General features: G+C 39.9%; 1 protein-coding gene across 3 annotated transcripts; it reads right to left on the reverse strand.

The window, feature by feature from the left end:
• Nucleotides 1-948: 948 nt before the first annotated feature.
• LOC118162536 (kinesin-like protein KIF20A) lies at nt 949-25,771 on the reverse strand. 3 transcript variants are annotated; one of them, XM_035318733.1, is made up of 19 exons: nt 25,733-25,771; nt 25,162-25,310; nt 23,937-24,011; nt 21,080-21,199; nt 20,090-20,228; nt 19,807-19,991; nt 16,345-16,441; nt 15,651-15,848; nt 15,460-15,571; nt 13,757-13,828; nt 11,677-11,823; nt 10,892-11,057; nt 9,415-9,585; nt 8,640-8,779; nt 6,594-6,759; nt 4,951-5,068; nt 4,802-4,869; nt 3,058-3,177; nt 949-1,876 (listed from the first exon to the last, which is right to left on the reverse strand). In XM_035318733.1, the coding sequence occupies exons 2-19, from the start codon at nt 25,291-25,293 to the stop codon at nt 1,601-1,603; spliced, it is 2,502 nt and encodes an 833-aa protein (XP_035174624.1). In that variant the 5' UTR covers nt 25,294-25,310; nt 25,733-25,771; the 3' UTR covers nt 949-1,600. The 3 variants fall into 3 exon arrangements, with proteins under 3 accessions (XP_035174624.1, XP_035174625.1, XP_035174626.1); XM_035318734.1 differs by having other exon boundaries at nt 15,651-15,845; nt 25,733-25,770; XM_035318735.1 differs by having other exon boundaries at nt 25,219-25,310; nt 25,733-25,741.
• Between the last annotated feature and the right edge of the window lie 1,311 nt (nt 25,772-27,082).

Consider the following 27,082-nt stretch of genomic DNA (forward strand, 5'->3'; position numbering starts at 1 on the left):
GGAAGCAGGAAGGCGCATGGAAATGCCATTTGCTCAGAGAATAAGAGATTATAGATAGCATGCTGCAAACGTGCTAGCATACAATCTCAGACAAGCAACAGAGCGACAAGCAACAGAGCATCAAAGCACAGCATGAAATCATTTGAAGAGATATTATAGTAAGTTCCTAGTATTAGCCTATTGTTTGACCATTGCTGGTCCAGAGCAATTTGTACTCAGCAGCCTTCTTGTTCAAGGGATCAGCACTCAGTGCACTATAGCACTACACCAAAAATATTTTTTAATAGTTGGAATAGTTTGTGTGGGAATAGAGTAATATTTTAGAAATTCTCCCTGGGAGATAATCCATATTTAAAAGAAACCGTTCAAAACACGAGACCTGCACTGGCTCAAGTCCTACTTCTTCAGACGGGTTAGAGACATACCAGAGTGATGTCTTCTGATACTTATCACTGCATTCGAGCAGACCAACTCAAGCAACTGGTGGGTAAGAGCATTCCCATCCAAAACAGGCTGTTGCAGTATCACACAGGAAGGCTGCACCACCTAGCGATTCCACATGAGGGGAAGGTTCTCATGCTGAACTGGGTTCCCCTTCCACCATGAGAAGCAGCAGGAACTGATTCATTTGATTTATTTACAGGCTCTGCTTTGTCCTAAAACAATTCTCCAACTCTTATAGGCATAGTATTTTCACAGTGGTCAAGGAAAACCTCACACTCACCGACTGAAATTGCCATAAGGAAGCTATTTCAAGTTTTATGATGCCCGAGACTTGCTCTTATATCGAGTTAGTAGATACAGGTAAGTAACAAGCAGAGCTATGATTCTTGCAGCTCAAGATCACCACTCGTCAATTGCTATGACAGCTCAGCCTCAAAGTTTATCATTTTACCTTTTCTTTGGTTTCACTGATATTCTCACCTTTATAAAATGAACACTCAGAGCTTAATCTAATAATTGAAAGTTTTATTATAAATAGATTTTTCAGAGTTTAATGTATGTCCTTAGTGGAAAGTCAAACATTATTAAAACAAGTTCCTTTACAAAGTCAAACTAACCACAAAATAGCAAGAAGCCAGATAAGACCTCATTTTATTTCTTCTATGAGGTCAAATATTAAACAATTTGGTCAGTTTAGTCCCAGGAGGGTAGTTCTCAGGTCAAAGCCACAGTATTTTCTGAAGGATCAAGCAAATTTATAAAATTACAAGCCATCTGATTTCTAGGAATCAGCAACAAAAGCAAAATATTTAGTTTTAAAAGGTAATAAGCAGCAGAGGAGGAACATCCCACTTCATGAATCACATTTAAGTATGAAGACCTCAATAGCAGTTACTCAAGAATTAAGATTTATATTATATATTTTATATATATTGTAATACATCTCAAATCTCATCCCCATATCAACAGTAAAAGCAGAAGTCTACAGTTACATAGCTCTAAATTTGATCCAACATGATTAAAAGAGTCTTGCATTAAACATTTGTCAGTTAACATGACAGTAAGGATGGCATCTAAGGGTAGATAAAAAAAAAAGCTAACAACAGCTAAAGACTGATGAAGCAGCCCAGTAATTGCACAGTTCATTAATCAAGTATTATTCTTTTGTTTTATGAGCAAACAGTACATGTTTTCTTGAAGGGGTTGAAACATCTTCGCACTTGCCCCAGCCTTTACCAAGAGGTGTACTAGCAGTGCCTGCTACCGTAGATTTCAGGTTAGCCAACAAACCTCGCCGAGGTTTTTGTTGTTTTGGTTCCTCAATAGAGAAATGCTTTTTGCGTTCATCGAGTTCTTTTTGCAGGGAAGACACTGTTTCTTCAAGCTCAAGAACACGTTTAGCCCAGTTCTGAAGATTATCCATTTCTTGATCCTATGAGCATACAGCTGTGTTAGGTGCATGAACACTCCAAAGTCTTTCATATAGCTTAATTTTCTATTTTTTCTATATTTCTATTTTACTACTTTCAAACACCCCTGTGATTACTATGCTAAGTGGATATTCAGTAGCTATTTCTTCTGAATTACTTTTATGTAATTAATAGAACAGCAAACTATTGGGCCACCAGATACAGAGACTAAGTCTGACTGAAGTAGCTGACACTAACGCTCAGCCACACCATGCAAAGAATTTCAGTTGCTCAAGGAACAAAAAAAAAAGTTTTCCAGACTTAAGCCACAAAGTGATTACTAAAGCAGAACTGGTCAAATCAAAACTTGTAAGTCTGCTAACTAGGACTGAATAAATTCATTGAGTGGGCAGAACACAGTCTTCAAGATGCTCTGTAGTCCTTGTGGTGAAAAAGGCACACCAATTAAGAATAATGAAATTCAATATTAACAGTTATCAGTCTCAGGCTTGGGACTATGCAGGAAGTAATTTAATTTTCAGATAAACACTCAGTCTGATACCTGTCTTATTTCACTTGGAAGTTACATGTGCAAAACGTCAAGAGGTCAATTTTTTCATTTTTTACTTAGGAGTCTAGGTGATGCCTGAGGTCAGATGCTGTCAACTTTATGAAGCTTTTGAAATATTAAGTGGCTTGCCTGCCCATCACTCTTATCCAGCTTGGCCACCTCTGCAGGAGTGCCAGTACAGCTTTCAAGCCAAAAATTTTTAGGTTTAGTTGCGGTAACATTAGTGTACTAGCTTGCTTGCCCGCCCTCAGCAGGACATTTCATGATTAGACAGGAGAGAGGATTCCACAAGTATTCCACACAGTAGTTTGTGCTTGACAATAAATTGGGGCATCTTTAGATTAGCAAGCAGTATCAGCATTGTTTCCCTATTGACTGAGTCTATTACTTAAATTGAAAAAGGAGTCTCAGGAGTCTTGCGTTACAAGATACAAAGCCAAAAAGTGAAGCTTGAGGGTTATAAGTACAGGAATTTCAGAATGGAACAAAGGAAAACAAAAAAAACACATTATGCTAACATCAAAAGCAATTAGTGAGACTGAACAGTGTTTTTACATGTACAAAGATGCAGATACATTGAATGTAACTGCAGAAACAAGCCACGTTAAAGTTGTTTTTAAATGGTTGTCAAACCTTGAGCATGATTGTATGCTTCAGTCTGCTGTTCTCTTCTGCCATTTTTCTGTAGCCTTCATTAGCTTCTAGCAGAGTTTCATTTAACTTCTGTATTTTCAACTTCAGAGATTTTATAAGCTGAAAATAAAACCCATACACACTGAAGTTCAAGACACCACATTTCATAAGCATTTGGTTTCTGCCTAGAACTCATACACTGCACTGCTCAATCGGAAATGCTTACAAACTGGGAGATCAAAGCAGCGAAGATGAAGACTACTTCTTCCAACCTGCCATGTCCCAACCCATCATTTCTAGTAAAAATATAGCTGGAGTATTCAAGGACCATTGTGACGAAGTTGCACATTGATTCCACAGACCTGGCAATCAAAGAACAGCAGCACAGACTTCTAAGAACAGTCTGCTCCTTTTCCATCAGGGTAGCTGTTAGAATGCTCTCATCTCATTAATACTATTTATGCTCTGACCTGGAGTACAGTTGCAACAGAAAACCTCACCTTTCTGCTAGTCAGATGGATTCTTATATTGGTAGATAAGGTCTTGAGAGGGAAAACAAAGTCAGAACCAGCAACATTATATCAATGATTTAATTCTACATGGTCACAGGGGAAGCATCTACATTGCTAAATTAGAAAACTTTTGCCCCGTGTTTAATGGCTGAGAGGGAGGGAAGAACAGTAGTCACACACATGCATAGATACTGTGAAGCAAAGCAGTGGAAGGGCACTGATGAAAGTAGCTGCATTAAACTACACTCAATTCAGTTATTGCCAGGCAGCACTCCCATAACTGACATTTTCCGGCCTCACAAAAAAATCAATATTGAATCTTCAAATCAAGCATAGAAGACAAACTTGCTTTCTAGCATCAAAATTTGAAATTGACATAGGAAGTGGAAAATGTTGCAGAGCTCTTGAGAACAGGAGTGGAAAACAAATGCCAGGGCCATAAAACGAGACATTAAACTTGGTAGGAAAAAGTTATTTTTGGATTATACTTTTTAAATAGAAAGGCATTTAAGTTCACTTTCCATCTACATGGCTTATTAGAACCAACTGGAACTGTTTCTCCAAACCCTACTCCTATTTGCTATTAGTGAAAGGAGAAAGGTTCATTTCTTCCCTCCTCCCCATCTTCTTTAAACACAGGAAGCTAGCTATGGCCTTACAGTAAGTTTGAGGTGTGGACTAAAAACTGAAAATGCCTACCTAAAAATGATTAGTATTTTGTTTTCTGTAACGCAGCCTGAAGCCCCTATTTCCACCTCTACAGGTTATTCAGAACTGGGAGATCATGTCTGTTTAAAGGGCTGAGACCTCACTCCTTATTTAGGTGGATGGTGGAATTCAGTACTCACAGCGAGGATGGGTTTAAGGCACTATTTTGGCTCTAGATATAAACATCTACCAGATTCTTTTAACTGTTCCCCCGTGTATGAGCAGGCAGCATTTCCAGAAGGAAAGCACCGAGGCCACAGCAGCAATGTTTACAACACATTTACAAGCCCATATATCCCCCTACTTCCACCTCATATTATGTTTGCCACATGACTCGTCAGAGCAGTAGGTACCTCTGCAAGCTACAGTAATGCCAAAACACAGCCAACCTTTGACAAGAGGCATCCGCAATTGGGTAAGAACTCTTTTGTAAACTTGACACCCATTTGCAGGATTTTCACTGAAGCTATGACAGAATTTAGGACTGTTATTCCCAGATTTGTTAAATATTAAGCAAGAGCTACCTCATCTTTCTCTGTGCATTGTTTCTGCAGTCCTTCATTGGCTCTCTTCATCATCTTGTTTGCAAGACCTATAGACAAAAAAAAAAGTTTGATTTTATACACAAAACCAAAAGTAGATGGAACAAAAAAAATCCAGATTAGATCCCTACCTAGTTCTGTGCCATTTTCAGTAGTCAGTATATCTGAATCTGGACTTCCCAGAGCCAACAATCTCCGTGACTGTTCATCAAGTTGTCTTTCCAATTGCAATATTTTACTCTCTCTATCCTGAAAAAAGAAAGGGACTTGGTAGAATTAGTCTAAACATCTACTTAACCTTATCTAATTTTCTACCAAGAAAATCTTGGGCTTTGAATCTTCCCTTACACTGGTGATACAGCTGCATAAGAGGCAGATATAACTACAGAGAACACTATTAAAAACTTCTCCCCCAAAATGATTTATAACTGTGGCTTAAAAGGACATATAAACAGAGTCTAAGTAGGTAAAAAATAAAAAAAACATTAACTGTTCTGGTAACTGAGTCATCATGCCTGCCCTGAATTCCAGTCTGAACTGCAGGTAAGAGTCAGTTATTTTGCTTGCCCTTTTTTAATTATCTGCCAGCAAGAACTAGCAAGTAAGGGTAAACTCTTATCTTTTAGCAGCATCCCAACTTATCTCCATTCATTTTTACAAAAGCCAAACAAAAAAACAGCAGCAAAAACACAAATGTAAAAACAACAACAAAAAGAAACACATTTGATCCAATATTGTTTTAGAACAAAAGAAATCAGAAGTCACACAGGACCAATCAAGAGAATTATTGACAATTGTTTCTAAGGAGACCTCCACAGAGCTTGATCTGGTAATGTTTTGATAGAAAATTAGGTATGAGACCATCTGAGGAGAATAGCCATTACGTGCAAAAATAAATAACACTTGTCAAAGAGAAGTATGAAGGAGATGGAAAAAGGTGAGTCCACGGCACAATACAGTATTGATTGTTAGCACCTAAATAGAGGGATGTAAGCACAGAAATGTTTCACAATGTACAACTGAAAAAACTTCCCTCACAACTTGAAAGAAGCCTGTTTATCAGTGGAGTGAGATGTCTAATCAGTTCCTGGACAGGCGAGCGCAACAAGAAAACACCTCCAGTGTACACCTTCCCAGATGTGCTACTGTGCACTTCTTTTACGAAGACTTACCACTAAGGTAGCATACTCGTGCAGTTCTGAGAAGCTGCACACTTTATGCTGTGCAAAGGAGTAGTAACTTCCTGACACCAGCTACTGAGCAGCCCTAGTTGTGAGCACATTCAGATTAAGCTCTCTCCTGTGTAAAGTTTTATTTCTCATCACTGCTTCGTTTTCCATAATCCTCTCTTACAGGCCTTCAGAGCAGAGATCCATTACCATTAAAATAGCAATCCTGTACTAAACTGTCCATCAGCCCTTTCAGACCAACCTTTGACTCTACACCCTACAATTCCAAGGATATTCACAGCCAGACTGCTGTATACACTACCTACCCCTCTAGGTGTTGCAATCATTGCATTACAGAGATAAAGATTTAAGAGAACTGGGCTCTCATAGACTATGAAGTTTCGGTATACAGTATCACTTAATGTTAGACAAAACATCTCTATCCCTATAGATAGTTTTAGGCATCAGAATAGCTAGGCTGAACTGCTACAGTTATTTTGAATGTTCAGTGTTACACTTAGAACACCTGAATGAGTCTGAAAAGCCCTATTTACAGTTAAAAGGCTAGCTTGTCAGAAAAGTTTTTAGCAGCCATCAAGTCATACCTCAACTTTCTCTTGTTCAGCTATAAATTCTTCTATGGGAACATAATGGTCTTCAATTTGTTCCATTGCACACATGTACGCGTGTTTCTTGATGGCCTCTTTATACATTTCAAATTTGCTCTCCAGTTTTTCTTCATAGCTGTCTTTCATATCTTCCAAGCGGTTACTGAGAAGGATATGTTAGTTTACTTAGCGTATTAGAATTATACAGCCAGTACAGTTTGGCTACACATGTTCAACTTGAAACACCAGAGTTATTTATCTAATAATACATAGTAAACAAATAAACAAGTACTCTTCTCCCTTGTCTCCTTTTTATTCTCAATAATCTTACAGACTTGCATCAAGGCATAACTTCTAGTTGGTCATACCAAACAGAATGCTGTAGAAGAATATGCATTTAACCCTTGAACTCAGCCTTGTTGTGGTTATTCTGATCCTTTCTTCTCTTCTATATGAGAACTATTAAACACAGCTACAGACCTCAGCACAAGCTACATCACTCTTGTTTAGAAGCTGAAGGTCATAATAGTAGTGGCTAATAGTAAAAATATCTATGTGGTACTTAGGTGGTCTACCACATTATACTACGTAAGCACTTCACAGCTCAAGTGCATGAATCTCCAGTGACACTGAACTTGCTATTTCACAGCTGCAGAAGTGGTAAGCCAGTGGCAAGCTTACTTCAGTAGGACATAAGCACTCAGTCGAGTGGAAATTGATGCCTAGGAGGAATTAAGATACTCTATCAGCATGACACACCTTTGTCAAGTAACTCACCAACCCAAGTTACAAACCCTTTATTACCACACAGTCACTGCTCAGCCTCCAGGAACTAGAACCAGTTAGAATCCCAAATGCTCAAGTGATTTTAACAAGGCTAAAAAAAAGTTCAACCTGAAATCTAAATTTGAGTGTAAGCAGTCCTTGCTTCAGTTTCAGCTGAGGCATTGAAAACCTCCTGATATATCTTAAATCCTGTTGGTATACCGGTGATCAGTGCTTGTAGCTACATCACACTCAGAAGATTTCTGTTAGCCTGACTATTAAAAAGACAGATGTCTGCATAATATTTTCAAGTATAGGGTTTAGACCATGTCTTGAAAGATCTGTGAAGCAGAAGTTTTACTAAAAAAAACCACCAACTTATAATGGTAGGTATGACTACACTCAGACCTGATATTTGAAACCTATTTCTGGGGGGGTGTGGGCAGGTTTTTTTTGTTGTTTATTCTTTTCATTAAGCATCAAATTTGCTTTACTTTATTATTTCAAGTTACAGAAAGTACACGTTAGTCTTGTCAGAATTTAAAATCTGGCCCAGTAGAAACTGAACATCAGCCCAACAGATAAGTATCATTAATTGCTTCATGTGTTTGGCAAAATGCACCCAAACAATTTTGAAGTCAGTACAGGTGTTAAAGCACGGAGGGTTCAGCTGGCAACTTAACTTTGGGCTAGTGTTTGTTAGCAACTCAAACAGCAGGAAACCATTTTCAAGAAGAGATGAGTTAAGAGGAAATAAATTCAGCTTGAGCAATCTGGACACACTTGAAGAAATCCCCAAGTTAGTAACGTAAACTACTGTGGCTGCCTGCATTAATAAGACAGTAAGATAAGTTCAAAAGTCATCAAGAAGCAAGAAGCCAGAAGGAGAGCTCAAAGAGATACAGTTCAAACCACCTGAAGCACATGCATGTATATTGACATGCAGTGACCAAGTGCTTGCCTTAGAGCAACCACAAGCCTCAGTCAGGTACCTACAACAGTCTTCTGTATTTGCCAAATATTAATAACAAGACAACCTGCAGTAATTACAAATTACAAAGTTCATCAGAAAGCAGCATTACTTTCTCCTTGTACATAGGAAGAGGAAGATCTGTAAAAGCTGATTTTAATGTTCCTCTTCTCTTTTCATCTGAATCTTTTAAACTAGTCAGTCCTAACTTCTCTAAGTAGTATGAGCACACACGTCTTGCATATATGTAAGCATATGCCTTTATATGTGTGGAATTCAGCTTTGAATAGGATTGTAATGTGACTTGCCTCCAGGCTTCCTCTGTTTCCAGCAGCTGTCGGAACATTTCTTCTGCCATCTCTCTACGTATCTTCACTTCCAGAAGGAGTTTACTTTGCCTTTCTGCAACTAGCTTCTCTCTTAGGTTCTCTGTAGTTTTCAAGAGATCCTAAATTTAACATATTTTAGTTCAGAAAAATTAGAAGTACATACCGATATGCACATCAAATGAAAAGATGTGTTAATACAGATAGACATTCACAATGGGCATTTCTATAAGCCTCTTTTCATGGGGGCTGCACCAAGGATTAGATATTTTCAAATTTGATTTTCTTCCATTACAAAAAGCCAGTCTCCTTCCATCTTGACTGTTTATACCATCAAAAATATTTTTGGTTTGGTACATTTTGGCATTTAAATATTAATCAGTGGTTAATTACCACTAGATTATATAATTGTTTTTAAAATGCCACATCTTAACTTGCTCCTGCCATTTCCAAAAGAGCACAAGCAACTAAATAACATTGTGTTTTAAACAGATGTACAGCTTCCTTATCTGTCTCATTGTGCAATCAGTTAAATTTTAGCACTTGGCTTATCTACAAAGCCACTGAAGACCTCCCACAACTACATTTGTTTCCCTCGGAGCTAGACCACTTTAGGTCTAGGTTTACTCAACACTGAGCAGACGTCTGCAGTTCTCATTTGACACAGCTTCGAGCACACCTCTTACAGCAAGTTTCTAATATCAGAGCTAATAGCAACGGCTTTCCTAGGTTCAGCTTTGAGTAGGTGTTTATCTACCTCGTGACTCAGAATGGTGATGTCCACTTCCTCTTCTGTGGAGGCTTCAGTACAGTCAGGAAGGTCATCTAAAGATGTGTTTGCATCAAAGCATACAATAGGTTTGCCATCACCTCCAACTAACTTTGGTGGGTAGTAACCTAAACTTTTGGGCAGGATTGTCTGGATTACCTGAAAAATCCAGAGTTGAACATAATATCAGTGCTGTTAACATTGCAAAATCAGAATACTACGAAGTAGCATGAACATGTTGTTGTATTTACAATAATGATTCCAAGTACACTAACAACATTTTACATGGCTTTTAGCAGACAATCATCTATACAAACAAAAAACTTCAGTCCTGTAGCAAAGCAAAAGTGGGAAAGATTATCTACTAGCAAACTTGATGTGGTTGTCTAGAAAGGTGTTCTCTTTCCCCCTACAATAACAGTTTAGCGTAGTTTCCTGGAAAGCTGATGAAAAGCTGAAAGCAAACCCTTAAAGCATTTGCTGCTTTCCTGAAATTCTGGGACCAGGATCCAGAAATTCATCCTAGTTAGGGAAATATAATAAGTAATTATGTCATAGGACAGCATATTAAAGAAGCTTGTCTCCTCAGCGCAGGCTCTTAATCTTATTAAGAAAGTTGCAGCCAAAGATAATTAGAAAAAAAATCTGAGATGAGATTAGATATGCAATTACAGACTTGAGAAGTATAAGAACTAGTCCATGGACTAGAGATGGACTTTTTTTCCCCATGAAACAGAATCACCCACCATCCCACAACCTACAAGAAGCAGCTTCTATGGAAACTGAGTGAACTTCAGACCAGACACCATCTCCAAGTGCTGAATTTAATGGGAGCAGAGCTGGCAGAAAGCATGGAAGTATGCAAATTCAGCAAAGGGAGCTTTTTTGTTGTTGTTAAAAGGCCTGCAGAAGGAGAAGAGCACGCTACCTTCAAGACTTAACTTACAAAGAAATGCCTTCTCTCTTTGTTGTTACTTGCATTTAGCCAAATAGAAGCAACACAGGCACAAGAGACCTTGACTGGACTGCAAAACGAGAAGCTCTTTCTTTTACTACCACCACTAGCCATCTAGAAAGCTTCTGAACAATTGTCAGCTTGTACAAACAGATGCTTAAGTGCACACAAATTAAACAAGTCATCAAAAGCTTAAGTTTTAATCTTGCACTTCCTCAGATGTACAGCATAGCCAGTCATATATGAAACTGCCCAGACTACTTTTTACAGTGTCTGTGGTACAGTCCTGAACAAGCCACAGACAGCTGCAGCTATCTTTGTCTTACTACCACAAACAGGTTTGAGGACAGGCCAGACTACTGGAAGCCTTTTAGAGAGGAACTGTATGCACAAGAACTCATATGACACATCTACAATCCTAATCACACTGAAGCCCGCACTATGTGATCATTCCACAAAATGCTAGCAGTGCAGACTGCAGAATAGCAAGGAAATTAGATGCACCCTTACCTGTTTGGCTATAGCTGAAAATTTCATTACATGCAGCGTTTCATCATAGGTGGAAGCATGCTGATTGATGTTTACAATCATACAAGCTTTGCCTTTTCCACAGAAGAACGGCTGAAACAGACGAGTCAATTTGCTCTCTCTGAACGGAATATAGCTTGGCTTCATCCTCATAGAAAAAAGAATAATGAAAACACGAAACTAAGAAGATGTGAAAAGGCTCGTGTGATACTGTAATTTGGTTTAATTCTGTTTCTCTTTCAGGAAACAGATCGAGTTGCTCATATTTGAACCTAAGCTATTTTGTCTCAAAGATCAAGGCCTTCCTTTACTCATAAGCTCTCTGGCAAATTAAGTATTTAAAGCTAAGAGAAGTGAAGTGCCTGCATCACTGCTCCCTAGTGTTAGAAAACCATTTTGGTTTGTACCAGTATCTAAGTACAGGACATCTGTCAATTGTCTGATGAGCCCACTTGTATGATTTTTGTCTTATTCACTTCCACCTCAAAAAAAATACATAAAGTATATTGCTTATATGAAAATACTAAGAAAAAAACTTGGTAGTCTTGCTATTAATTCCTGCTTCCCCCCCTTTTTTTTTTGCTGTTCCCCACAGTTTTATATAAAGTGTTAAATTCAGGTATTCCAGCGACATCTGCAATAAAGAAGGCTTACAATATTTTAGAGTTGTATGTTCTTCTCACTATGTGAATCCCTCACAGAAGCAAAAAGGGATGCTTAGGGTTTCAATGTAACACTCAGCATGCTGTTTACAACTCTTTACTTACTTTGGATTTTGATTCTGCTTCAGGGCTGCAATGCATTTTCCAAGGATATGAAGAGAATTATTAATATTTCCTGCTTCTTTTAGTCTGTCTCCAAAGGCTTGTGTTTTATTACACCTCTCTGATCCAGCCAAGTCACAGAAAGACAACCTGCATGCAAGAGTTATCGAGAACACACAAACATGTTTCTAAACAGTATAAGAACTGAGTTGTTTTTTTTTTTTATTATTATTTCTTTACACATCTAAGTTGTAAATGTGTAACTCATGTCAGCCTACCTAGATCATGGAATAATTTGTACTTATTATGTACCTTGTCCAGAAGGCACTATGCAAGGTATTTAGCACAACAGCACTAAACTATTTTCCCCTTGTATATAAAGATACTTGAATAAAATTGCTGCTCCTGAGACAACCTATTCAGCATCCTTAAAGAAGGCTGCTTGTAGGCTTCATTTTAAACTCTGTAGGCATTCTTACATTACAAAAAAGTCACTTTAGGAACTCAAATTTTGTGGCAATAACAACGTAAGTGCTTCCAGACAAGATGAGAGATGCAGAGACAGTTGTGCACTTTGACCAACCTCCACAGTTGAAGCAACACGAGCACAGAAGACAATAGTATGCTTCAATAATCTGTAGTCTGCCTCTTTTGGATGTGGAACAAGTGGTTTTCTTCTGCAAATAAGAAGCCAGAAGCCTTTCCCAGACCAGTTCAGAGCTGTTAGCTTGGCTATAGCAATTATATGCTTCTAAAGTCAGGCCACTGAATTGTCCCTTGTGACACAGCAGGCTACAATCACAAAACTAGCCTGGATAATCAAGGAATTTCACTTTTACATACTATACAGAGCTCTTGAAATACAGGAAGCTCTGAAGTTTGATAACTTACATAACCCAAGTATTGCTCACTTATACATTTATTTATATAATATCTTCATAAGATTGTAGCCTTTGACACAACTGAAGTGCATATTAGTACTATATATACTAGTAAAGGCACATTTGAACTGTGTGAAAGGCTACAATCGTATGATCTCTATCCTTTTCAGTACAGGATGAATAGCTTTTAGTAAAAAAGCTTAAGCAACATACAAACTGTCATTCATTTATCAGCTGCCACAAGCTTTGACAGCAGAATACACCAGACAGGAAGTGGTAAGGAATTCAGCAGCAGTCATTTCCTCAGGTGATCTTAAGAGTTTTTAATCACAGTAACATCTGACACTAAAAGGTGTTACTGCATGGTGAAGCCTATTTGTTATTATCTCTGCTCAGCAGAGACAGTTCAGTAGGAGCTGTGAATGAACTAAAACATTCTGTTGTAGGACTGCCCTCATTCCTCCACATCAAACTAAACAGATAATCAATCAGGAAAAAAATGAATAGTCATTTAAAAAGCCAAAAGATTAGGCCACTTCCTCTAAATCACAAGAGAAGCATAAGGACTTAGTAATTGCTCTCACCAGGTGCACCTACAGTAGCATTCTAGATGAGAATAGTTTCAAAGCAAATCACTTGATCCCCTCCTACCGCAGTCTACACTACAGAGCAGGCCCAGAGCATGTCACCCACGTTCTTTTTGAGTGAAAATAGACTTGAATTTGTGTTCCAGGTGTACACCAAATGTGTGGCCACAGGCATTCAACCCATAAGCCGGTACAGCTTGCACCTTCAGTCTTCAGTGTTAGCGGCTGCTCCCTGACTTGAGAGGTTGGCTTCTATCAGCCAAACATTTGAATTTTTCTGACCTGAATATTTTAGTGTGGTATTACTGAGTACTGCTTTGTCCCCCCTCCCACTCCCACATTACGGAAGATATTTCCCCAAGTATATGTATTACTGACAGAATTTTAACAGGCTCCCTCAGCCACGCCTTCACAGAGTAAGGACAGGAGTAGAAATGTTGCCCCATCAGGTGTCCAGTCAGTTTTATGTAGCCAGTGCAATTCTGATTTCCTTCTCAGCAATCAGATGACTCGTTTTTTGTATTAAAAGACAGTTCAACAGTTTAGAAAAATCTGATAAGGTGCAAGCATGCTAGAATATTTAGATTCTGGTAATCAAGTGAAGCATTCACTTACTCTGAAACTCCAAGAACATGTGGTTGATGTTCATCAGTTAGCTTTAGTAGCCGGATTGAGAAAATACTGTGACTGGAATGGAAAGAAGTCCTTTTTAATAACTAGAATTATGAGAATTAAGCAGCCATTGAAGCAAAGTAAAATGTGTAATGCTACATAAAATTCAGAGCAAAAGAACAAGAATTCACTGATTTACAGTAGTTACGTTCGCAGTACATTCATCCAGCAGCAAAAAGCAGAAATAAGTTTTATTTTGGAACTTTTCATTTCTTTCTATACAGGGGAAGGAAAAATGTTGCATGAAACCTGGAAGCTGTCTTAAAAAAAAAAAGAAAGCTAGTTCCCTAAGTCTACTGATCAGAAAGTGAGCACTCAGGTAGTCACTTGGTATACAAAATCTTAACTCAGTGAATCTGAAGCATTAACTTAGAAATGAATAGGTCAACAATCCTGTAATTCTTTCTAGTTCTCAACATACACAATTATTTGTTCTGTTTCAAAGTTATTCTCAATTTTCCAGAAAGGTTGAATTTTCAATATTTGAAAGGCCATAGTTATTCTGTTTCAGACATCAAGCTACAAAGACAAGAGAATGGACATATGCTAGCTGAAACCAAAGTTCCAGAGCCATAAGTGCTCTGTCCCCAGTTTATCCAGTAAATCAGGAAGCACATACTATAGGAGACAAAGTTCTCCAGTAAAAATGTAAAGTAGTGCTTTAGCCCTCAACACCAATCCACAACTAAAGAGTGAAGTTTCTTAAAAAAATAAAAATAAAAAAAACAGCATGGTTCAGGAACAAGCTAAGTCAAAGTCAGTGTCTTCTCTTGTGCAAATAAATATTACATGCTAGGCACAGAACTCTGCCAGAAAAGCAAATGATTCTTTTCTGCACTATAATCTTTAGTGAAATTCGTGTGGAAGCTCGTGTGGAAGCATAGCTTGAAATTTGATGGAAGCTGTCGTTAGCTAATACAAAATGTATAACCACTGCTTTTTAGGGAAAAAGCAGCCTCAGTAACACTATGATTATACTAGTTGAATATGCAGCTGCAGCAGGCCCCTCCACACTTAAATTAGTAAGAGGACTTTTAAAAACAATTAGGAATGCAATTTCCACAGAAAGTATACCATCTTTTTTTATTTACTCCCTCCCACTTAATCAAACCAGGCTCTCCCTGACCCCCTCCCAAAGCTGGCTAAGAGCTAGGGTCTTACATCTTAAAATACCAAGCAAGCTCAGCTACAAAAAGCAATCTAGCAGCACCAGAAGGCACTGCAAGACTCCCTCCTTCCTACATTCCCTATTGACAGGCTCCAGGTTTCACGCTGGCAGGATAATTCTTGGCAGAATTATCCAGCTTTTCCTTCAAAGTCCTTGCGCAGCCCTCCCCACTCAGAGTCATTAATGCTTGTCAAAATCCATAGCCCTGACAATATTCAAGAATAGATGAGATTTGATCTTTTTCATCGTCTAAAGCCATAAATGGCAACCAAAGTCCAGATATCGTTGAACTCATAGGGCTTCTCCACACTTGTCCAAGCTTTCTTCCAGGAAGAATTTCATAACAACACCAGAATTAAGGAAAGTCTTAAATTAATGTTGACTAGTGGTTCACTTCACAGATATTCTGAAATTTTCTCCTCCTTTCCCCTCCTCCTGCCCTTAAAAAAAGAGTATTCTTATAAAGAAAGGAACAAACCTCCTACTTGATTGCTCATTCATTCTAGTACAAGCAAAGCTTCGGTTCTTGTTTCCTATTTTTAGTATCTTGCAGGCTTCTTCAGTGCTTTGAGTGTTAATCCACTTTAAGTCTGTGAAAAGAGACCTTTTACACTTCTGATCTCTAAAGACATTCTGTGAAATTGCTGAGGTCATAAGCAGTACTGATACCTTTAATGTAAGAATTGCCTCCTTGATCCTCACAAATTCTTAAGACTCTACGTTTCTGGTTTTTAGATGTAGATAATACACTTAATAAATCATACACATATTCGTTATAAATTTCACAAAAGGAAATCCACACAGATGCTTGTGTTCTTTGGTCTGTATTGGTCCTATGTGTGTCAAGTGGAACAAAGTTCTTCTCTGCTAGTCAAAAAAAGAAAATTAGTTCAGTGGTCAAACAACATATTAATAAATCTTAACAGTTTTAGTAGTCTCTCGTGTTAAGGCAATATATAGAACCTTCTAAAATGAGGTTTGTATATATGCGTTGTACAATGATATACAACTTCTGGATAACTGAGTTTACCCAGAAGTCTTCATACTTCACAGCAGCCATAAGCACCCAGGACACGCACATGTTGTAAGCTATTCCCCTTCTACTGCAAGCTTTCAGCACATTATGCATTAGCTTCGCAGAAGGAGATCTCCCTCTCCCCCCAGAAGGAGCAAAGCTGTCACAACATATTTTACATTGTTACTCTTCCTCCCAGTTCAACTATTTAAATTCGGTAAAGCAATACCTTTATTTAATTTGCAGTGCAGTACAGAGACTTTTTAATCCACCAGTTGTTACCTACTTATATTCTTAAGTTCCGAAGTTTCTATTCCTTTTTCCCCAAAAAGGCATTTTCCACTTTACCTAGTGGATCAGAAGGCTGATTTTTTGAAGTAGAGTTGGAAGAAGTCAGCTCCACATGACACATATTTGTAACAGCACCTGAGATACTTTCCGTCTCCTGGAGGAAACAAGAGACTGTTACATCCAAATGAACAGACCAGCAGAAGTGAAACGTGACAGTCATTTTAGTATTTAAGATTTAAATATTGAACTAGCAGCATACACTGTTAAGCCACCCTTACTCGAGCTGTGATAGAAATGTTTCTAACAATACTGAACTCAAATCAGCAAGTGTTCTTTCCCTCCTCACAAGAATTACTGCCCTCTGCTACTCCAAGCAACATGTCTTGGAGGCCACTTGCCACTATTATAGGAGAGACATTATAGTTCAGGAAGAAACAAGGATATCTCTCAGATTGTGACTGCCCAGAGCACATTTATGAATTACTGGACAAGTCTGAACAGTATTTTGGGTCAACCAAACAGGAGAAATAAGGCTCTTCCAGGGACAGACGGCAGGGTAGGGGGCAAAGGACAGACAAAAGCAGCAGGGATCGCTTAATAAATAAGAGTCAGAGGCTTGTGCCAAGTCTGTGAGCATTTGTGTCAAACTTCCTTTTGGTGTGAGGTCCTAAAAAGTAAGTGATGGATTCATAAAGGACTCAAAGATCTGATAAAGCAACAGCCTATGTCTAAATTAAAAGGCCACAAAAATTCCATACAGATAACAGTGTATTTTGAGTAAACACCTTTCCTAAGTTTCTTCACATCAACAAAATTATTTGAAAACCTGCTAAGACTTGTCAAAGTATAGGCTTCAAAATATCTCTAGGACAACAGGTGTAACAGAAGTAGCATCTCCTACTATTTAGAGATTCCTGCATCTCCAAGTAGGACTTCACTCCCTGCCTCCCCACATTTTATGTACCTGTGTAAATAAGTTCTCATTAGGGCATTCAAACTGATTTCCTGAAACCCAAAGCTAAATGGAGGTCATCCGACAGCAGAAGAGAGGAACAGATTCAAAAAGTCTTGCCTTTTTTTAAAAGGTAAATAGTATGCAGTTTCATTATCATTAATTTAGAAGCATTCATTTTACAAAGACTACACCGTCAGTATATTTATGTTGCTTGAGTAGTTACACATACAACCACAAGCAGGGACTCTATTCATTCTCTTTGTAAAGTACAAAGCAAAATCCTAAAGCAGGGAGAGAGACTTGCATGTATGGCATGTATACACATGAAAAACTGAATGCAAAAGATACTTGTGCACGTGATAATGTTTTTGTAATGAGATTTTAAAACTGAGTGAATTAGCCATGATTCTATACTATTCTTCAAATCATAAGATTACAGGGAAGAATACTAAGACTGACTGAAAACAAGTGGGAACAGGAACTGACTTTGTTTGCCAGTGACAGAGGCTGACATTTAATAGCAAGTACAAGAACAGGTGGGAATAGGAGTGTCAGCAAAGCAGCTTTTAATACAGCAAAAAGCAATATTTAACCCAGTGAAAAGAACAAGTAAAGGGAAGGAAACTGTGCAAAGTACACCAAGCAAGTTTTTGCAGCAGTACTGTATAGCAAACAAACAGCAGAACATTAAATACAAGGGTATTACAGTAATTCAGAGCAGTTTAAACTGAGAACGAAAAGAACAGCAGATTCTTTCTGCATGAGTTGTAAACTGAGCCTGGGAAAAGGGCCTACAGAAATCCATGTAAAGCAAAACCAAGCCCACCAAACCATATCTGCTCTCAGATTACAAGCCTGAGCAAGCATCCGAACAGTGATGCTATTCACAAGCTATCGAGAAGCATGCCTTCAGCATGGGGGACAGCTGAGCTATCAGCATGGAAGTATTGTAACATATAAACAAGTTCTTGTTACACATTATTTTCTAGGTGCATTTTTACCTTTCTTTCCTGATGATGGACTCCTGCTTGCTTTTCATTGTAGCGCCTCAGCATCTAGATCACCTACTGTAACATTGAGCAGCTAAACTATTAGCAAAGTCAGACAGTGATTTAACAGAAAGGAATGTTTGTGAAGTATGGCATTATCTTCAAAATACAGCATTCAACCTCCTGTTCTGGATCCTAAGTTCCTGCTTGTTCCTTCTTGTAAGCTGGTAGGTTGCACAAAGATTTTTAAGAAATATTTACCCTCTATCCTCCTGATCGTCTCTATTTTTCTTTAAGATCCTCAGAAGACCCTCACCCCCTGCACAAGCACACAAAGTATGAGTGAGCTTTTAAGACTCACAAAATAAATACGCGGTTTTCAGGCTTTTAGATTTTTAAATCTGAGGTCTTACCTCAAAAGTTAATCAGACTGACTACAGTTCAGTTTGCAGAATTTAAATTAAACAATAGAATTTAGAGTGGAACTTTACATATGAATTGGAGTCATAGAAGGATATTCTTTCAGAGCTAACTGAGTACTTGAAGAATGTTGGTATTAAAGGCCATAGAAAAAAGAAAACCCAGGCAATTGTTACTTCTATACTTCCCAGTATTCATTCAGACTTGCTCTGAATCATAATCAGCTGAACCTACTGAATTTTGGCATTAAATACACTGATTTACCAGAAGTAAATAAACAGAATACAATGAAAAAAGTCAGACATCCTGTGAAAATTTGCAAATGGACTTAGAAGTATGCTTGACTGTTCTATACAAGGGTGCCCTTTTTTGGGTGAGAGCTGTTTCTTATCCTGCAAATAACAGAACTCACTAGATACAGAGAAGTCTCTGCTATCAAAGCTGTTATACCTACAGTCTTGGTGTTGAACTAGATAATTCTTAAGGGTCCCTTCCAACCCAAACTATTCTGTGATTGACTCGGAGAACAGTGAGATACCTAAAATCCCCTAAAGCAAGCTGCAATCCTTTTAGGAAAGGATTTTGTAGCCTTTCATTTTACTTGCTGTTATCAGAGGACCTTCTATATGAAACCGCATACATAAGCCACAGGTTTACAAGTTTTAATCTGCTTTAAAACCATCTTCCACCAAAAGAGACTCCTCCTCTTTGCTGCCCCTGCTGAAGAGTTGCCATCACCTCTTCTGAACTAGCACTGGAATTTGAGCAGCTGCCCAGTGAAGCAATCTGAGGACCTGAACCCAAAGAAGATTCTGTTAGCAACAACAAGAAGCAGGTTTTAAGATGGGTCAGCTTTTTAAGAGACTTTTCAAGGGCTATTAACATCAGCTGGAGAACTGCCCCTCTCTGGAAGTCCAGACTTTGGCTTTGCAACAAATTTTGCTTTGAACTGTGAGCTGCTGCAAAAAGTTCTTGCAGTTTATCCCGAATTCCAAAACCACCACCTGCCTTATTATTCCAAAGTTCATAACGAATCCATACTGTAGACTAGGAGAAATCTAAAGAATCAATAGTGGAACTGATCAGTGAAGACTAGCCTGATATCAAGTATGTAAGAAGCTTCATACAGTAATAAGGAAGTATTTGGTCACTGACCTCTTTCAACGATGCAAGAATGGCAGCTTTAATGGCTTCTTCTTGTTTAACTTGTGCATCTTCTAATTTCTTAACATCATTGCTCAAATATGGCTTAAAGTTCATCTTCAGATACTGTCTTCCCCTTATGTGGTTAAAAATCATGTCAAGTGAGCGAGGTAAAATACCATAATCTTTTGAAGTTCCTTAAAATAAAGGAAGATCAAAGTTTAGATATTTGTACAATCTTCTCATTGAATATTTACTTGGTTGATATAGGTGCTTTTTGGCAAACATGTTATACCTTGGATAGTGAATGTCTTGCCTGCATTTGTAACCCCATAAGTAAACACCAGTCCATTCACTCCATTAACATACGCTCTTACTATCTCTTTTGTTGAGCCTTCAAAAAAATCACTTTGAGTAGTTTCTGGTCCAAAGACCTTGGGGAAGGGAGGAAAAGAGAACGGAAGAAATGAGCGGTAAGTGCATAAAGAAGCTTTAAACGTATCAGAGCATTGAACACTGAATAGCAGTGACTAGTTTTTCAGGGCAAGCTGAGTAGGAGATATCAGCTTGGTTTTCTGTAGAATGCCTGCTAAATTCTTAGAGACACTCAGATTCCTTAAAAATATTTTCCTACTTATAAACTGCTCAGAATACTACTCAGCACATACTGTTTAATGGATACCTTCAACAGCTCTGCTAGTAATGCACAGCTCTCTCCTCCTCTGAACCAACCACCCGCAATCGATGAGAAGATCAGCAGTCACAGTGGCCTAAATGACTCAAAACCTGGAACTGTTTCTCTTTTGATATGGTAAGACCAGAAGTTTTTGCAGTAGGTAACAGAATTAAGAAATTTATCTCCATTCTAGAAGGCTTAAGCAGTTAGGCTGCCGTTCTTTCAAAAGTAAGTCCCTAAACACATGCTTACATAAGTCCCTTTAAACATGTAATTTCCTGTAACACTTTCCAGATGAGGACATCTGCAGGAACAGCAGAAACACAGTAAGTTTGTGCCTACAAGAAGCGTCTGTGGCATCTAATCAAAGAAAACAACAGAGCTGCCAAAGAAGCTTCCTTGTCTCATCTAATAGGAAGCTTCATTGTAATACAGCTCTCTTGACAGCCTGTAAGTAAATAATAAGCAGTCTGATGGGTTGTTAATGCCACAGTACCAAAGATGAAAAATCAAATTGCACAATGTAGTAGAAAGACTCCAATTGTTATCATTACAGTGGATAAATAACTAAAACTGTAACTAAAAACAAGAAGAAAAACGTTTGTTTACCTGAGAAAAGGTGAACCTATGCACAGACTGACCAATCCCTCTTTCACTGTTTTTCATCGCAGAAGACTCTTTGGGTGCATGAAGAATTACTGTCTGGGGATCTTCAATAGTTACACAACCCTTAAAAAAAAATACAGGAGAAGGTAAACTAGAACATCACAAAATTATTTAGGTAAAAACCTATGTAAAAAAGATAGTACTTTCATCCATTTACCACAACTATGAACACTTACAAAGCTTACAGATAATCCCTTTTGAGGTGTGTAACAACTATGGAGATAGTCACTTCACATGAAAACCAGGGTGTAGATAAAGTTAAGGCAATTGTCTGGAGCCTTCTAAAAGCTTTATTTTTTTTTTCTTAGATTCCTTCCACCAACTTCTCTCACTTTCGCTTTTTCTCTCCCTCCTTCCCTTATCACCTTCTCCCTTTCCTCCCTTTTCTCTCTTTTCTTGTGCCCCTCTCCTTTTTCCCTTCCCACCCTTCCTTTCCTCTCCCTCCTCCCTACCCACCTCCCACCCCAACCTGCCCTTTCCAAACACCAGTATTTTGTGACTGGGGCTTGCAGTATAAAAGCTATGAAAACAAAGCTATAGAGAACCTTAAAATGATTGAAGTGGGGCAACATGAAACAAGTTATGAATAGCAGAAATGAAGTAAAGGAAATTTGAAGCATACCCTTTGATTGATAGATGGTGCTATCAGTAGCGAAGGAACCTGAATTAGTTTCAAGTCTAGTTTGATTGCTTTTTCCCAGCTAAGTAAAAGGCAAGATACGATTACCTGGCATTCACATAACTAGATAAATGTAGAATACAATATGACAGGAAAATTGATTTTACACCAGACAGGCTACCAAAACCACAAACTGAACTGTCAATATAGCTTGACAGTGTTCTGAAGTATCAGCAGCAATGATTATCATTTGTAGCTAAATCTGACATCTGTGTGCAGAGGCTGGCCACACTAATAATCCACATGCAGCATGTACACAAGGAGGTACTGTTTTCCTAGCAGTCTCCATAACAAGTCAGTCTGACAACTTGTTTAGCAGCTTTGAGAAGCTGGGTACTGAATCTAGGCCAATCATTTACTCACTATACCAGGCTCTAAACCCCTGTGCTCTCTAACATCCCCTCCACATGGCAGGATGAGGAATGCAGGTTAGCTGTGCTAAATCCTACCAAGCTATATATAGAAGGATCCTACCTCAGCAGCACATGCCATCAGCTGCCTCCAGCCTCACAGAAGTAGTGAGTAGAGACCCCAAAGGAGTCAGAACTGCAGAGCTGAAATCCAGCTGGTAATGTGCCAATCTCATTGTCTACCTCAGCTAACCCCACAGCCAAGTTGGCACGAGTTGGACCATTTCTGGCAGTGTACACATCAACCATATAGAATGGTTTCAGTTGGAAGCAACCTTAAAGATCCCCTGATTCCAACCCCCTGCCATGGGCAGGGACACCTCCCACCAGACCAGGTTGCCCTAAGCCCCATCCAGCCTGGCACTGAACACCTCCAAGGATGGGGCATCCACAGCTTCTCTGGGCAACCTGTGCCAGTGCCTCACCACCCTCTGAGTGAGCAATTTCTTCCTAACATCTGATCTAAGTCTGTATCTGCAAAACAACTTTCTCCAGAGTCACTGACAGGAGAGTAGGATCACTGCCAGTTGTACCAAGAACAGAATTTCATCTTGTGTTCTTATGCCTTGCTTGCATTACCTCTATAAGCAACAAGTGATCAGTTCACCTGAGATTTTGCAAACATTCATAGTTTTGGGAGGCTGAGAAAGCCTTCATACCATGCAAAATACAGTACAGCTAATACCTCAGAAGATCAACAATTTTATTATCTACATGAAGACAAAAGCTTTAAAACAAAAATCTTCAGCACTTATTCTTCTCCTCCCTTGCTGCTTTTAAGAGCATACAGGTAGTTTCATTGATGGTCAGGCATTCAGAAGTTTCCCATTCCAAAGAAGGATTAAGAGACAACTTGTAGAACAATTTGATTTTGTAAATCAGTTTATCCTTACAGTCAGCTCAGATGGCTGAATGACACCAAATGGGAAATACTGGGGCAGTGCATACTAGCCAATGAGGACTGGCTAGGGAAAACTATATTGAAACTGGGGAAACAAATCCTACTGGAAAAAAAAAAAATGCGAGTTTCCACCTCTGGCAGATTAAATGCTAGAGCACACACACAAAAAAGGAAGCAGCAAATCTCAAGAAGCAAATCAGAGCAAATATTAAATCCTTCCTCAAACAGGTCATGTACAAATTATAAAGCCCATGGGGCCTTGCAAAGATCAGGGCTGATAGACACACTGCAGAGACATCATCCTCCAAGGGCAGCTGAGTGCAGCAGTGTCTGCAATGGGGGAGTGGGGAAGGAGGAGAATTCCCGTGTTTGCATGTGCACGAGTGAGTGTAAAACACCGAAGCATCTAAGAATGACAGAATAAACTGTAAAAGTTACAGAAAAAACTGACAGGAAGAAGAGCAGCAAATCAACTAAGACCAGGCATTCTGGACATTCCCAAGAAACTCAAGCATCAAACACATGTATTATTCCTAGAAGTATGTATCTTGCATGAAACTTTCATTTCCTGAGCCACGTACAGAGCTAAGGGTGACCACAAATTTAAGTATTTAAATAACATACCAGTTGGGTTTCACAGGAGATACAGGTATTGTGCAAATTAGTAAAAATTGTAATAGTCATATTTATGCAGGTGTCCACTAACTCTATTCAGAAGAAGTACATGACTTTAAAGCAAAAGTCACAGCTTACAATACTAGATCTTTTTCGGGGAGAAGAAAAAGCTTATTTCTTAATTCTATAACTAACCTGAGATTCATGGTTTTCCAGTTCTGCTAAAGAAAAGGGCCTCACCCTCAAGAAAACTTTCAAAGGTTGGTATGCCTATTCATAAAAAAAACAAGATGCATTGTTATAATGGCCTCTTTTTAAATAAAACAGCCCCAAACCATGCCAGCATACATCTCTGATGCACTGTTTCCTATTTTATCTTTCTGCCTCCCTCTCTCCTTCCTTGTGAGGTTCACACCCTGAGCTGTCACTTGCTTCTTGACCTCCTAATGCCCTTTCTTCCACGTCACCCCACAACTGTTAGTGTTAGGTTAGAGGTTGGACTCGATGATCTTGAGGTCTCTTCCAACCTAGAAATTCTGTGATTCTGTAACTCGATGTTCTTTTCCATGATGATGAAGATATTTTGACTTTAAGAAAAGGAGGCTATGGGAGGTGCAAAATGCACTGTCTCCACCTTCTGGCCTCCCTCTGTATTGAATTCAAGCTGCAGTTTTTAAATTGCTGCTCTGTATTTCTGCACTTCCATTTTGTATGGAGCATGTTCAGGTAACACAGACACACTCTTCAAGAAACCACCTCTTTACCACCGCCTTCCTCTAAGTAACAACTCTCACTTGCTAACATGGGCTTTTCCATGCTTTTCCTTATATAAAGGTGCCCTCCATCCAAAGGAAGCAATAGTGACAGGGAGATTTTGAGGGACCTCAAGACTCCCTCCTTTCTCAGAGCTTCAGAGGCCCTGCTTTGTTTAGCTGCATGATTCAGTGAAGCCTCACCAGTTCCCCACGGCCTTCCCATGACCAGCACACCACTCACTGTACAAGGTTAAACCACCTGGAGTGCAATCAACTAGGGAACCTCCTACTCAAAAAGCAGCTATGGTTATACCATCTTCAAAAATGGGCTGCAGCAGAGCAGTAAAACTTTATTCCCAAGCACCTAAGAAAATTTCAACAAGGATCTGTATTTTTTTAGGTTACTAATAGGAACAGGAAGGTCACATTACATTCAGTGCAATTACTCAAGTCATTTACTTCCTCAAAAGCTTAGCATGCGCCATACTGAGTATTGACCACCTGCTTTTGCTACAGGTTATAACCTATTTGTAAGCAATGAGGAGTAAGCAGAATAACTAAACACATCTTGGGGACGGGGAATACAGCACTTCATACTGAGAAAACATTTGCCTGAACTAGAAAAATGAAATAAACAGAAGGCACGTCACAGAACCAATCCACACCTCCTGCTCCTCGGGGTTGTACAGCACTGTTGACTCCATAGGTGAGGGTTTACCCACCAAGTCCATGAAAGAAACTGATTCCGATGTATCAGATACTTCTGCAGGCATACAGCTTTTCCCTCCATCATCCATGGCTCTGTACAAAGGAACTTGTAAGAAAAATATGTATGTTTTTTTTCACAGAACAAGCCAAAAGACACAAGAACAAAAAAGGGCGCAGGGTAGCATATGATCAATAGAAAAATATCATTTTTTCCACAGAACAAGCCAAAATACGCAGGAGGAACAGGGAGCAGGGAAGTATGTGTAAAACCAGCCACTTCTGAGGAAAACAAGGTGCCCAGAGCAAGGCTGGGAGGAGCCCTGAGCACACCGGGGCTGTGCTGGGGAACCCAGAGGCTGGGGCACACGAACTGCCCCGGCGGGGAGCCCCTTTCCCTTCAACCCCCCCCCGTGAGGGGCTCGGCCCCGAGGCCCCCCGCCCGCCACGACAGGGGGCGCGTGCAGGGCGGGAAGCCGCGAGGGCGGGAAGCTGCAGCACCGCGCCCCAACGGCCGCCAACCGCCGCTACCTCGCCGCGCGCGCCGGGGCCCGCCAGACGCGCACACACAGAGCGCGCGGGGAGCGTTTTGGGCGGGGGGAAGGCGGGCGCTGATTGGCTGGCGGGGAGGGGGCGGGGCCAGAGCTGCGGTCGGCAGGGGGCGCCCGCCGCGCGGCGTGAGGGACGGGGTGGGAGGGGGCGCAGCGCGTGACGCGGCCGTGAGGCGGCGGCGGCCGCTGTGAGGGGCCGGGGCGCTGCGGGGCTCGGAGCGGGCTCCGGGCGGTCCTGTGCGGGGATCGCGGCCGTTACGGAGCCGTGCCGGCTAAATAGGCGTTAGGGAAACGGGGATGCGGGGGAATGGGCTTCGTTCTGCCGGGCAGGAGCGGGGCTGAGGCACGGAGGTGCCTGGGTTTGGTTATAGGGGTACGGTGGGGGGAGGGCAGAGCCGCGAAGCTCCCAGGAAGGTCGTAGAGCCCCCGCTGGTGGGCGAACACCACGGGACGTGTCTAGGGGGCACTGCGTGAACGAGGCGGGCAGCCCTGTCAGCCCTCTCCACATCCCTGCAAGTGCATTCGGTCAGCAGGTGACTGGGTTAGGCTTGGGTGCAGTATAGCTAATCATACACAAACACTGCCCGGCTGTCAGTTGTCTGCCTGTTTATCCCCTCTAACCTGACTCAAGTCCTAACCATACTTTTCAGAGCACCCTGTAAATACAACAAACCTTAAAAATGAAACTCAAAATATTTGTCAGGCAGCTCAATTTTAAAGCATTACCGGAGATGGATCTTCAGGAAGACACTTTTTTGCCCTCTCTTGACACATTTCTTTGAACAGCTATTCCTACCCTGTTCCCAAGGAAGCAGCCTAGCAACGTGTAAATGTGACACGATTTCTCACCTCCTCAGTTCACCACAGCTCTTAAGCCCACTAAGACAGAATCCTTCTAAGAAAGGCTTTAAATTTAATGACATTAAGACAAGTGGGCAGATGAGGAACTCCTGCATCCTTTGGCAAAGAAAGCTCAAGCTTTGGCCTGTTGTGGGTCTTGGTGAATACAAATGAAAGATGAGGCTCTCCACACAAACTTCTGTCCTCATTGCTGCTTGTTTAATTAAAGTTCTCCCACATGCTTGGAGCAGAAGCTAGAACAGCAACATCATCTTAAATGCACAAAGGGCATTACCTCTTGTACATTTAAGAATCACCATTCCTTAAAAGATTAATTCGCAGAATAAATAAACACAAGCCCACACAACCACACACCTGAGAGCCCCAAGTTGCAACAAATAGATATTTTGTTGCTTTACACAAAGTATAGTTTACATTTTATATTGCTTTTAATATTCCATCTATGAAAATCTAAACCTCAAAAAAAGTT

This window comes from Oxyura jamaicensis, chromosome 2, assembly GCF_011077185.1.
Source record: "Oxyura jamaicensis isolate SHBP4307 breed ruddy duck chromosome 2, BPBGC_Ojam_1.0, whole genome shotgun sequence".
Classification (NCBI taxonomy): Eukaryota; Metazoa; Chordata; class Aves; order Anseriformes; family Anatidae; genus Oxyura; species Oxyura jamaicensis.